The sequence below is a fragment of the Mastigoproctus giganteus genome, chromosome 2 (assembly GCF_048544385.1).
Source record: "Mastigoproctus giganteus isolate SK-2022 chromosome 2, ASM4854438v1, whole genome shotgun sequence".
NCBI lineage: Eukaryota > Metazoa > Arthropoda > Arachnida > Uropygi > Thelyphonidae > Mastigoproctus > Mastigoproctus giganteus.
The window spans coordinates 76,157,516-76,172,329 of NC_143576.1; the positions used below are offsets into that span (position 1 = coordinate 76,157,516).

Here is a 14,814-nt window from a genome sequence, read left to right on the forward strand (position 1 = left end):
GTGGGACTCCACTAATAACATTAGTCCACGAAGAGCAGCACCCATTGATTACCACCCTCTGTCTTCTCCCACTTAACCATCCTTTTATCCATTGTAGCAACTTACCCTTAATACCATTCTGCTCCAATTTGTACAGTAGTCTTCCATGCGCAACAGTGTCAAAAGCTTTCCTGAAATCCAAGTATATGATATCAAAATTATTTTTTGCATCCAGTTCCTTTGTGACCACATCATAATAACCAATCAAATTTGTCAGACAAGACTTTCCCTTAACAAACCCATGCTGTGTCTGAATTATTGCTGCAGTCTTGTCTAGATGATCCTGCAATGCATCTTTAACCAGTGACTCCATTATTTTACCCGGAACAGAAGTTAAACTAACTGGTCTGTAATTATTTGTGTCACCCTTCGAACCTCCTTTGTGAATTGGGGATACATTTGCACATCTCCAGTCCGTGGGAACCTCCCCTGAATCCAAGGATGCTCTCATAATTATGGCTAAGGGTTTGCTTAGTTGCTTTGCCGCCTCCTTTAATATAACTGGATAGATCCCATCCGCCCCAGGTGCCTTTCTTATGTTTAACTTCAACAATTTCTCCTCCACTTTGCTCTCAGTTATTACAAAATCATTAAGCACACTGCTACAATTTGATAACCTTCTTCCATTTTCAAACTGTAATGATTCCTCACGTGTGAATGTAGATGCAAAATACTCATTCAGTTTGTTTGCTATCTGAGCAGGATCATCAACAGTCGAACCATCGATGTCAAGTGGACCAATCATATTCAGCCCCTTCCTTTTAGAGTTTATATAAGTAAAGAAATCCTTGCTGTTTTTCTTAGCATCTTTTGCCAAAGATTTCTCGTAATCCGCCTTTGCCTGCCGAACCTCCTTTGTGACCTGATTACAGACTAGCTTATATCTGCTACAGGCTTCTGCGTCGCCTGATAATTTATATGCATCCCATGCATTTTTCTTCTCTGTCACGAGTCTCATTAGTTCATTTGATAACCATTTAGGCCTAAACCTTGAACAATATTTCTTCATCGGTATGAAAAGTCTAGTAGCTTCCCCGATTAATTCCTTGAATGCTTCCCACTTAGAATTTACTGTTTGTAACATCGTCAGTCGATCCCACTGTACAGAATTTAAAAACTGTCTGAGACCACTGTACTCCCCTTTACGGAAGCAAAAACCCTTTCCTTTACCCCTGACGGTAGTTACCTCTTTGAGTAAATCCCACTTCAGCACACTGTGATCACTGCCACCTAGTGGTTCCTTTATCTGCAAATTCTTAATACACGAATGATCACTGCTGATAACCAGATCAAGAGTATTACTTTCTCTGGTTGCCTCTCGAACATGCTGCTGCAGAAAACAGTCATCCAATAAATCCACAAAAGTCTGACTAGTGTGTGAGTGACCAACCCACAAGTTCCAGTCAATATCTGGGAAGTTAAAATCCCCCATTATAAGACATTCTGATTTACTGGCCCACTCTATTTCTCCGTACAATTGTTCATTGTACTCATTCGAGTCATTAGGCCTATAACACACTCCTACTCTTATTTTTGCTTTTGCAGTGCTTATGTCACACCAAACTGACTCAACAGTGCACTGTCCATCTATATCAACTGGATGCACTTCTTTTGATTTTATGTTTGCACTGCATTGTGGGTTGCAGAAATGTTCGAAATACATTTGTTAGATGGGATATATATATATCTCTGTGAATGAACAATAAAAAGAATCAACCTGAAATACCTAATTTACATAAATATCTTCTCAAAGGGTAAAATGCATAATTAATGGATATGAGAAATCATGCAAATGGCAATCATGACAACCAAATATACATTTTATTGCATTTACGTGTACAAACTGAAATGACAAGTTACCGTAATAGTATTATGTACTGTAAATCAGCAAAATAAGTCCTCAATATTTTTTTATTCCTCTTCGAGCTGCAATTACAGCCTTGCAACGATCTGGCATAGAGGTAATCAACTTCTGGATATATGGTTGCCCAATTTTGTTGTACCACACCCTTACAATGCTCTCCTTCAGCAGAATCTTACTTGTTGGCTTCTTCTGAGCAATTTTAGATGATATTATGTATCAGCAATTTTCAATAGGGTTCAATTCTGACTGTTGATGGGCCAGTCCAACACTGTAATGCCAGTTTCTGAGTTCTGACTGCACCTTAAGGGAGAAAAAAAGAGGGAAAACATTGGGGTAAGTATGTTTTAAGTCTTGTGGGACAAGACAAACTCATCATTAAATCTAAATAGCATAAAGCTTACCAATTTTGCTGTGTATCAAGGTGCAGAGTCCTGTTTAAAAATGTAGTTTTGGATGTCTGTGTGGGGATACCTAATAATGGGGTTTCAGGCACTCCTCCAAGATAGCAGTGTAGGTTTCTGCATTCACTGTTCCGTTAACAAACTTAATTTGCCTCACACCCCCTATGCTTATTATGCATCCCCAGACCATCTGACTGGCGGTTAACTTTACATCCAGTGTTATGCAGTCAGGATCGTATGGCTCTGATTTTCGTCTTCTGACATATCGCATCCCATCCGAGCCATGCAGGTTGAATTTTGATTCATCAGCAAAGATGACAGTTTCCCATTGCTCTTGTGTCCATGAAACAAAGGCTTCTTTTTGGGCCGATAGGCATGCAGACCACATTCTAAAAGCCATCTTTGGATAGTTCGGGCACTTATTTCAACACTAGAGGCCATCTCAAAGTGCGGTTTTAGATCGGGGGCACTAGCATGGCGATCACGAAGGCATAGCCATTTTAAATATTGATTTTGGGAAGGCGTAGTCACTCTCTTACGGCCTGATCCAAGTTTCACGCTTTAATTTCAGCACCTGGGATACTGTTACTCATGGCAGCCTATTTTATCAGCAATAGCACGCATAGAAAGCCCTTCCTGGGACAGAGCAACAGTTACACTTTTTTTTTTTTTTTTTCTTGGTGTCAACTTAACATATGGAGCCATGCTTACACCTCTGCAAAACAGGATACTAATGAGCATGTATACCCTTCCAACGCCACATTTATAGAAGCGGCTGATGCAGTACCTTTGCTTTGTGACAAACAAAATGTAATCAAACAATATCTTTTATGTTTTAAATAAGGTGTAAAAAGAAAATAAATTTTAAAAAAAATTGAAAAATGTGTTTTCATAAATGGAAACAAAATTCTGTAAGAAATTTAATCAATAAAGAAATTAAACTGAATTTAACCTCTCTCATCCTTGTTGCAAGGATTGAAAAAAAATATATATCAAAAAGAATACAGTAAACCCCCGCTATTCGCGGTCGCTGATTTAATATAAAATGAAACCTAAAAAAATTTTAATTTTAAAGCGCCGTGAACATTTTCCGCCATAAAAAAACATGAGTATGGCTAAAATTATCTTTCCCGGTCAAAACAGTGCTCAGTGGGTGGGGGGAGAGGGGTGACAAAATTGCGAGCGTGGATGTTTCTCGCTAATCCTTGTTCAGTATGTGTTATGTGCTTTCCATGGAAGGTTTCATCGTTTGTTTTTAATTTATATGTCTATAAATTGAATAAATTTATCAATTTATAAATTGATATGCTTTCAAAAGTGATAAATCTACTGTTTTGCAGTGTAAAACAGACTTTTTCGAGTGTATTAATGGAAAAAGTGACTTTATTTGGACAAGTTCTTTCTAACCCATACAAAAATATGGCTACGAATAACAAGGAAATGTGAATGTGAAAATATCAAAGAAGGTGATGACATTGGCGAATAAAATTGAAATATTAGATAAAATTTCTAATGGTGAAAGTGTCTTCTCAGTGGCAAAAGATTATAAAGTCAATGAGTAAACGGTACGATCAATCAAAAAATCGGAAGGAAAAATCCGCCATAGTGTTCGTGAAAACGCACTGATTGCTTCAAAAATTTGCTTTGTAACTCGTGATGTTAAATTAGAAAAAATGGAAAAAGCTTTAAATCTGTGGATAGAAGACCGAACTCAAAATAAAATTCCGTTAAGTTCACTCCTCATTCGTGAAAAGGCAAAACTCCTTTATCAACACTTTAGCGAAACTGGTGATAGCACTGGCGGGATAAGTTTTTTAGCTAGCAAAGGCATTGGTTTGAAATTTCTAATAAATATTAAATTTAATATTAAATTGTTTCTTATTTTTATTGTGATGCCATATGCTTGCATTTCACTATGTACATAGTCATATTATGAAGGTACATATAATACATACACAAACAAAATTTTAGACCAGTTTTTCTTATATATTTCATAATTTGGAACGGAACCCCTTTATTACTATGGGAGCCATAACTCAGTATTCACGGCATTTCTCAGGAACGTAACCCCCGCGAATAGCGGGGGTTTACTGTATTATGGTTGTAGAAAGTTAGATGAACATAGAAAAATCATTGTATCTGAATGTGGAAGGAAAGCAAACAACTTGTTTGAATTGACACAGAAAGTTAGATTTACTTTCAGCAGTCTTATGAAACTTACAGGAAAAAAGGAATGCAAAAAATGTAAAAAAGAAGCTTATTCACAAAATATCCAAAGTCTGATAATTATTGAATAGTATGTCAAGAATGTGCAAAAAATTATCCTATTAATAAGTATAATTATGATTTATTTTTTTATTGTGACTGTGGAATGAAAATCCATATATTGAGCATATATGATTAACAGTAGCTGCTGGCAGAGGTGAAAGTGATTCTTGCACTGCTTCTATTGGAATGAGCAGCAGGCTGGAAAACAAGGTGCAGGAGATTTCAGAGACTGTTGGGAGTCATTGGGGAACAAGTAAATACATGGGCTGAGTTACCATATCTAAGAATAGGAACAGGTGCATGTATACTTGCGTGTATACCAAAGCTAGGAGTTTGGTAAATAAATTCGATGAATTTCAGGTGTTGGTCAGAACATCAAAGGCAAATATTGTTGGAATATCAGAGATGGTGTCACAGATATAAGGAATGCAGAATTGGAATTTTGGGAGTAAAATGTATACAGGAGGGATAGACAGGATAGGAAGGAAGGAGGGGTTATGCTATTAGTTAAGAAACGCATAAAATCTAAGGAAGTGAAGCCAGTTGACGTGGGTGGACAGTGCAGTTTCGAGTCAGTTTAGAGTGACATAAGCACTAGGAAAGCAAAATTGAGAGTAGGAGTGTGTTATAGGTCTAATGACTGATGAGTATAATGAACAACTGAACAGAGAAATAAGAGTGGGCCAGTAAATCAGATTGTCTTATAATGGGAGATTTTAATTTCCCAGATATTGACTGGAACTTGTGGGTTGGTCATTCGCACACTATCACAGCTTTTGTTGATTTATTAGATGATTTTTTTCTACAGCAGCATGTTCGGGAGGCAACTGGAGGGAGTAACACTCGATCTGATTATCAGTAGTGATTCTTCATGCATTAAGAATCTGCAGTTAAAGGAACCACCAGGTGCCAGTGATCACAATGTGCCGATGTGGGATTTACTCAAAGATGTAACTACCATTGGGGTAAAGGTAAGGATTTTTGCTTGCGTAAAGGTGATTGCAGTGATCTGGGACAGTTTTTAAATTCTAATCAGTGGGATCAACTGATGATGTTACCAACGGTGAAATGGGGGAGTCTTCAGCGACTTAATCTTGGAGGCTATAGGCTTTTCATACCTGAGGGGACCTCCCAGTGACGCTGCTGGACTTCCAGACTAGCATCACTGGGATCCAACGCCCACAGCCCAGGTTCCAGGCTTACATCAATGGAATCCGGCGTGTTTGCCGTGCGCTGCGACCCGTGGAAATTCGGAAAGGGGGATCCTGGTGGTTGAGGGGCCCATCTTCAATACACCACTTTGGCCCCTGCTTCGACAAGACGGGTGGTCCTGGAAGGCCCGGCTAGGATCAATCGGCTAGTAGGCTCGCCTGTGAGGGTCAACCGTGTCAATGCCACGCCCCTACCCTCATGGTCCGAGGGACAGGATTCAGGCTGGCGGCGGTGCGGGTATAGTGTCTGGGTAGCCCTGGGGTCCCACTCCCGAGCGCATTTATTGCATGCCGGGTAGTGGGCGTCCCTTTGGGCTCCGTGGTGGGTGGGGAGCCCGGGCACTGAACAATTTATAAAACTTCATGAATCCTGAGAAACATATCCCTTCAGGGGCCCCAACCCGGTCCCTATCTGAAAATAATGACGGAGAGGCAGATAGCATTATTGCTACAAAGAGGCAGCGAACCGAACTACCATCAGGGCCTGTCCCAAGGTTCTTAATAATGCATTCCACCAACGAAACACCGATTGGTAAAATGTCGCCCTTTTTTATACAAAAAGGGTTGGATGGGTTAGCAGGTACACCCAAGTCCGTGAAGAGGCGCTGTTCTGGGGACCTCTTGATTGAAACAAAAAATGACAGGCAGTCTGAACATCTACTCCGAGTAACATCAATCGGAGGTATACCCATAACAGTGACACCACACAGAACACTAAATTCCTCGAGAGGTGTCATTTCGGAGTGGGATCTTCTCGACGTCACTGAGGAGGAAATCTGCTCCGAATTAAAACCACAGGGAGTTACTGCCGTCAAGAGAATCACTGCGCGAAGGGATGGGAAAATTGTTAAAACCAGGAGTGTTATCCTGACTTTTAACTCTCCCAAACCTCCTGATGAGATTAAAGCTGGATACATCAACTGTCCAGTACGTCCATACATTCCGAACCCTTTACGGTGTTTTAAGTGTCAGAAGTATGGACATTCTCAAATGGCCTGCCGTGGAGTCCTTGCATGCGCCCGGTGCGGTGCAAATGACCACGAAACAACAGCATGTTCAGCCACTAAACCCACCTGCATTAACTGTGAGGGAGAACATCCGGCCTATTCAAGGGCATGCCAGAGGTGGAAAGAAGAAAAAGAAATTCAACGGCTGAAGGCAGAGCTAAACATATCGTACCAGGAGGCAAGAAAAGCAGTGAAACCTCTTAACATCAAAAAACCTACCTACGCCCAGAAGGTAGCAGGGAAATGTTCGATTGGGACTCAGACGGACATGTCCGTCCCTCCAAAAGAATCATTTACTCCCATTGCACGTTATCTTTTAAGCTCCCAAAAACCTGCACAGAAGGACCAATCAGCTGCCACTCCTATATCGATACCTCCTAATGCTCCACAAGTAACAAAAGCAAAAGAAAAGAATAAGAAAGGGGAAGTAACACCTAGTACCCAGGAAAACATGGATGTCGAGCAGAAGGAGGTACATGATGAGTCAGTTTTGGAACTCTTTGCTGAGGAAGAAATGGACACAGGACAGCGTCCATACTTCCCCAGGAAAGATAAATCCAAGACCGACAAAATTAAGCCCTCAGCACCTCAGAAGCCGCCTGATGGACCCACCAAGTCCAAATAATGGCTAAATTCCTACAGTGGAATTGTCGTGGATTCCGGCAAAATACTGACGACATCAAGGCACTCCTGCAAAAGCACAAACCAGTTTGCTTTTGCATACAGGAGACTTATTTAAAGGCAAATGATGACCCCACTATGCATAACATTACCATCGTTCGTAAGGATAGAATTGTGGATGGGTCTGCCCACGGAGGAGTCGCAATCCTCGTCTGCAACCAGATCCCATTTCAGCCTTTGCAGCTTACAACTAGCATTGAAGCTGTAGCAATTCACCTTACAGTGGGGTTCTTATTAACTGTCTGCTCTGTTTATTTGCCACCTGGGATTGACATCCCCCAGAAAGACCTTGATGATCTTATCATGCAATTGCCTTCCCCTTGTTTAATTCTTGGGGATTTCAATGGACATAACACTCTGTGGGGTAGTGCTGACATCAATGGAAGGGGACGAGTCATAGAGCATATGCTCACTGACAATGATCTCTCCCTCCTAAATGTGGGAACAAACACCTTCTTCCACATGCCTACCCGTACATTCTCTGCCATTGATCTTTCTATCTGCTCCCCTTCTCTCCTTCCTTCACTTACTTGGGAGGTAGAAGAAAATCCATATGGAAGCGATCACTTCCCCGTGATAACAACCCTAACTAATGGTAGACCCTGTCTGCCATTTAGTTTACCTCGGTGGAAGATCGATCAGGCTGACTGGAATGCCTTTCAATATCTGGCAAACTTTGACATCGCTACAGTCAGTCAGGAGCCAATCAATGAAGCAGTCATGTATGTCACAGAAACGATTGTCCAAGCAGCTGCAATTGCAATCCCAAAATCATCCATCCGGTTCCCACTATTCCCCAAACCTTGGTGGAATTTAGAATGCACGGCAGCAAAAAAAGCGCAAAACAAAGCATGGGGGATATTCCGCCGATATCCCACCACTGAAAATTTAATATCATTCAAACGTGCACGTGCAAAAGCACGTTATGTATGACGTTAGAGCCAAAGGAAATCTTGGATTCGTTTTACATCTTCCATAACTCAGGCTGCTAGCTCAAAAGTAGTCTGGGATAAGATCCGGAAAATGAAGGGAAAATATCCACCATGCCCTTCTGTGATCCTCGAGCATAACGGATGTCCAATTGCAGATCGAACTGCAGTAGCAAATACTCTAGGGGAAACATTTGCAAAAATATCTGCAATAACATCTTTTCCCGCAGAGTTTTTGGCCCTGAAAAAGAAAATTGAGAAAAACCCACCGAACTTCTCTTCAAAAGGGCTTGAATCGTATAACAAGCCCTTTTTACATGAAGAGTTAAATGCAGCACTTGCCCTCACGCATGCAAGTGCTGTAGGGCCCGATGACATCCACTACGAAATGTTAAAACACCTTTCACCACAATCTAAGGATCACCTTTTAATTCTGTTTAACAGAATTTTTATTCAGAAACAATTTCCGGATTCCTGGCAAAGGGCTATCGTCCTTGCTTTCCCAAAACCAGGAAAAGATCCTAGCAATCCAAGTAACTATCGTCCTATTGCTCTGACAAGCTGTTTGTGCAAAGTCCTGGAAAGAATGGTTAATGCACGCCTCGTATGGTATTTAGAAACAAATGGTCTGCTTTCCAGGACACAGTGCGGCTTCCGAAGAAATAGATCCACTCTGGATCATTTAATCCGATTGGAAGCGTCCATACGTGATGCTTTTATTAAATCCGAGCATTTGGTAGCAGTTTTCTTTGATATTGAAAAAGCATACGACACAGCCTGGCGATTTGGAATTTTAAAAGACCTCTATAACTTTGGTCTTAGAGGTAACCTTCCTGTTTTTATTAAAAACTTTCTTTCGAATCGCCAATTTCAAGTCCGTTTAGGATCCACCCTCTCTCAAGTTTTCTCTCAGGAAGAGGGAGTCCCACAAGGATCCGTTCTAAGTGTTACGCTTTTCGCAATCAAAATAAACTATCACAGAACAACTTCCACCCACTGTAAACAATGCCCTCTGTAGACGACTTTGCTATATTTTGCAATTCATGCAATATGAGAGTCATTGAAAGGCAACTGCAGAAAACCATTGATCGTCTCACAGCTTGGTCTTTGGCTAATGGGTTCAGATTTTCATCACAGAAGACCGTTTGTGTACACTTCTGTCGCAAAAGTAATCTTCATCCTGACCCAGAATTAAGGCTTGGGCAAAATAACATCCCAGTTGTAGCAGAATTCAAATTCCTTGGAGTTATTTTCGACAAAAAGCTGACATTTTTACAACACATTCGTCAGCTGAGGACAAGATGTGTCAAAGGGCTTAACATCCTTCGTGCCCTTTCGTCAACCTCGTGGGGCGCAGATCGTTCTACCCTTCTTCGCCTTTACCGAGCACTCGTCCGTTCCAAACTCGACTATGGGTCTCAGGTTTATGGTTCTGCTAGAGATAGTGCACTTCGGTGGTTAGATCCAATCCACCATCAAGCCATCCGGACAGCCACTGGAGCATTTCGCACATCTCCTGTCCAAAGCCTTTACGTTGAAGCAAATGAACCATCTCTGTGTCTTCGTCGTAAGCAGTTGTCGTTACAGTACGCCTTCAAATTAAAATCCCTGCCCGATCATCCCACGTGGCCATCCGTTTTTTGAGCCGCGCTGGGAAAACCTCTACAACACCCGTCAGACAGCCAACAAACCTTTTGGTATTCGAATTCAAGGGCTGTTGAATGAACTAGGCCTGACGGTAGACAACGTTGCCCAGTCACCAAGGCAATTCCTTCCACCCTGGCATGCCTGTTTTCCAACTGTTTTCCAGATCATAAGGGAGAAGTCAATTTGTGACTTCTCCCTTATGATCTGGGAGAAGGCTACTACACCACCATATTTCTACCAGCAACTCTTTGCATCACATAGACAGCCAGTATTCTGACTTTGTGCCTGTCTATACAGATGGCTCAAAGATAGAATGTTATGTGGGATCTGCTGTTGTGTTCCCTCACAAAACATTGTCTTATAAGATCCCACATGAAAGTAGCATTTATACTGCGGAGTTGCGTGCTATAGAAACAGCCCTAGATCACATTAAAAATCACGACTACCAGAGGTATATGATCTATTGCGATTCATTAAGCGTGTTACAGGCTCTAGTATTGGTGGGGTATAACCCTCATCCGATCCTGTCCAGGATCCGGCACATTCTATTTTCTCTTGTAGAATTGGAATTTGATATTCGCTTTTGCTGGATCCCAAGCCACATTGGGATTCGGGGAAATGAACTAGCTGATACCGCTGCCAAATCAGCCATTTCCCTGGATAGTCATTGCCTGTTAGTCCCTTATACAGACTACAGGCAAATAATACGCTCTAGATTATATTCCCAATGGCAAGATTCTTGGCACGGACAGACCACAAATAAACTACGTCATATTAAGCCTGTAATTACGCAATGGCAGTCCAGTTTACGCAGGGTCCGAAGAGAGGAAGTTGTTCTTGCTCGGCTCCGCATAGGTCATAGTCATCTAACCCATTCCTACTTGCTGAGGGCGGATGACCCACCTATGTGCGAGATGTGTAATGTCATTTTAACCGTCAGTCATATTTTAATAGAATGTCCTACTTTTATTGAAGCACGGTGCTTGTGTTTTACCGCTTTTAATAATTTGACTGAGCCATTTACACTCAGTCATTTAATAGGCGACAGAGACAACATGTCTGACATTTTTAACTTTTTACATTCTATTAATTTCTATACAAAGATATAAGTTTTATGCTTTTAATTACTACCCCTTTTACCTAAAAACTAATTGCCTGACGTGGTAGCCTTGGCTACCAAAATTTTTAGTAGCATTTTAAATGTGACTTGGCGCATTATGGTCTTAGCTGCCAATGCGCCATAAAAAATCAAATCAAATCAAAATCAAATCAAAGCTTTTCATACCAACTAAGAAATACTGTTTGAGGTTCAGGCCTAAATGGATGTCGGATGAATTAATGAGGTTCATGGCAGAGAAGAAAAATGCATGGGATGCATATAAATCATCAGGCGACACAGACGCCTATGGCAGATATAAGCTAGACTGTAATCAAGTTAGGCAGGCGAAGGCAGATCACGAGAAATCGTTGGCAAAGGATCCAAAGAAAAACAGCAAAGAGTTCTTTTCTTATGTAAACTCTAGAAGGAAAGGGATGAATCAGATTAGTCCACTTGATATCGATGGTTCAACTGTTGATGATCCTTCTCAGATAGCTAACAAAGTGAACGTATATTTTGCATCTACATTTACACATGAGGAGTTATTCAATGAGGAGAATGCCAGAGGCGAATTAAACTCTGGCAGTGAGCTAAATGATTTTGTAATAACTAAGAGCAAAGTGGAGGAGAAATTGTTGAAAATAAACATAAGAAAGGCATCTGGAGTGGATGGGCTCTATCCAGTTATATTAGAGGAGGCAGTAAATGAAGTAAGCAAACCCCTAGCCATAATTATGAGAGCTTCCTTGGACTCGAGCAGAAGTACCCATGGACGGAGATGTGCAAATGTGATCCCAATTCGTAAAGTAGGATCAAAGGGTGACACAAGTAATTACAGACCTGTTAGTTTAACTTCTGTTCTGGGGAAATTAATGGAGGCACTGGTTAAAGATGCATTGCTGGATCATCTAGACAAGATTGCAGCAATAATTCAGACACAGCATGGGTTTGTTAAGGGAAAGTCTTGTCTGACAAATTTGATTGGTTATTATGATGTGGTGACAAAGGAACTGGATGCAAAAAATAATTTTGATATCATATACTTGGATTTCAGGAAAGCTTTTGACACTGTTGCGCATGGAAGACTACTGTACAAATTGGAGCAGAATGGTATTAAGGGTAAGTTGCTACAATGGATAAAAGGATGGTTGAGTGAGAGAGAAGACAGAGGGTGGTAATCAATGGGTGCTGCTCTTCGTGGCCTAATGTTATTAGAGGAGTCTCACAGGGTTTGGTGTTGGGTCCACTGTTGTTTTGTATATTTATCAATGATATTGATGAAGGTATATCAGGCTTAGTATAGAAGTTTGCAGATGAAACAAAGGTTGGTAGGGTTGTAAATGACGGTAATGGCAGTGTGTTACTGCAATAGGATCTAGAAAATTTGGGCAGATGGGTTGAGAAGTGGCAACTGAAGTTTAACATTGAAAAATGCAAAGTACTGTATATGGGTAGAAGTAACCCCAGAGAAACGTACCAACTGTGTGGTACTACACTTAAGGAGGTAGAAAATGAAAAAGACCTGGAAGTAATTGTGCAGTCAGATATGAAGTTTTCTGAGTAGTGCAGACAGGCTGCCAGGGCAGGTCATATGGTTTATGGTTTAAAGTAGCTGTTCAATAATTGTTTGTCTTTACAGCATTAACAGGAAATTCCTTTCTGTATGTATTCTTTCTGTTAAATATAATTAATTATTACGTAAACATTTTTAAATGTAATCTAAAGAAATGGTTTGTTTCAGATGATCTCCATGGTCTTTATTTGCAAGCTTTCTGTAGTGGACTAGATATGGTTCTTGATCCTTACAGGGAGAGTCTTTTGGACTTAGAAAAGGAAATTCTTCATGATCCACATATTCATCTTTCTCATTTGATGCATCAGCTTGATAAGGTGAGAAGTGAATGTATATTATAAAGGCTGTCTATATAATTGCCTCTCAACATGAACCTGTGTGTGTGTGGTGGGGGGGGGGCCTTCCAGTGATGTTGCTTGTCCTTCAGATGAACATCACTGAGGACCTGTCAGATATTATTTTTATTTAAATTTACTTGCATTTTAACCATTTCTACATATTGATATGTTATTATTTATTTAACCTGTGTCTTATTTAAATATTGGAATTGGGGCATCATGGCCTTGGTTGCCCATGCACCATAAAAACCAAACTAAACTGAGGACTTGTCACCCGCAGCTTAGGTTCCAAGTCTAATGCTATTGGAACAGCATGTCTAATTAATTATTACAACAATTATTTGCAACCTGTGGAAATTGGGGAAGAAATTATAGTGTTTGTGTGGTTTAGCACACACACACACACACACTCACTCACCCACCCACCCACCCACCTTTGGTGCCTGCTTTAACTGGATGGGAGATCCCATGATGGCTCATCTGCAAGAGTCAACCCTGCAGAATTCTTACGTCATCCTAGAATGAGAGTCCTGTGCAGGTATTAATATTAGCCATATAGTGAAAGGAAGGCATAGGTTTTTGCTACACCGGCAAAAAAAGAAAAGTAGATAAAAAAATACAAATTATGCAATTCCCTTCTTACGTATCCAGTGGGAAGAAATTCAAAGGTGGCCAGTTGACCTTTGAATTTCTTCAAACTGTGAGCTTCAACTACCTGCCAACTTTCTCCCAGTAATCAATGGCTTTCTGGCTAAAAGAAAAAAGTAAAATTAGACCTGAAAAAAAAAAAAAAAAAAAATTATATATATATATATATATATATATATATATGATGTAATATAAAAGTTAGACAAGAGTAATAAAAATAAATAAATATAAAGCTATCATTAGAGGCAGCAAATGCAAATCCTCCACATGAAGCCTAATTATATCTGCTAATTGAAATAAATCTGATATTTAAAATAAAATAAAAAAAAAATAATAAATAAAAACATCAGCCAGTAGTACGGCAAAAAAGTAGAGCGAAAAACAACGTAAAATAATATAAAATAAACAAACAGGGAAGGGAAAGTAAGAGTAATAATAAGACAAAAAAGTAGTCGATAATCCCCTGTATAATTTAGTCATTAAACCCAATTAATAAAAACGATGTAATTTTAAATTAATGCCAATTATAAATAATTTAGCGGTTCCTCCCCAGAAGGTACCAGTTCCAAAAAACGTGAAATATCACCAAAAATGGGGGTTAAAGAAACTACAAGAAATTAAAATATCGAAATGATAGACTGACCATCATGCCCCATATCGACAGAGGACCACGAGGCCAATAATGGTCATGGAATCGCTGCATTTCAATCGTCATACAAACCATCGCAAAGGCGGAAATATCGAAGAACCATACCACTCTACCATTCTCCGATAGATCAACCAATGCAGAGGATTTGCATGGCGGTGGTCCTTATGCAGCGAGAAATAATCTATAGAACAGACAGCACTCTAGATCAGAGCCACACCACTGACATAATGTAAGCTTAACCAGCTTATATAATAGAAAGAGAAGAATAGATGGCGGCACAGGCGCTGCTTATTAGCATATCAACCCACTACTGCCACTAATTATATGATGTAATATAAAAGTTAGACAAGAGTAATAAAAATAAATAAATATAAAGCTATCATTAGAGGCAGCAAATGCAAATCCTCCACATGAAGCCTAATTATATCTGCTAATTGAAATAAATCTGATATTTAAAATA

The 14,814-nt window shown here is 40.1% G+C and overlaps 1 protein-coding gene across 3 annotated transcripts in view; it reads left to right on the forward strand.

The window, feature by feature from the left end:
• The window catches only part of LOC150089350 (gamma-tubulin complex component 4-like), a 290,737-nt gene that overhangs the window by 20,188 nt on the left and 255,735 nt on the right, over positions 1-14,814 (forward strand). For all 3 annotated transcript variants that reach the window (XM_090389092.1, XM_090389086.1, XM_090389099.1), the window contains exon 3: positions 12,888-13,036. In XM_090389092.1, coding sequence (XP_090245218.1) covers positions 12,888-13,036 — 149 coding nt within the window. The remainder of the gene's footprint in view (positions 1-12,887; positions 13,037-14,814) is intronic.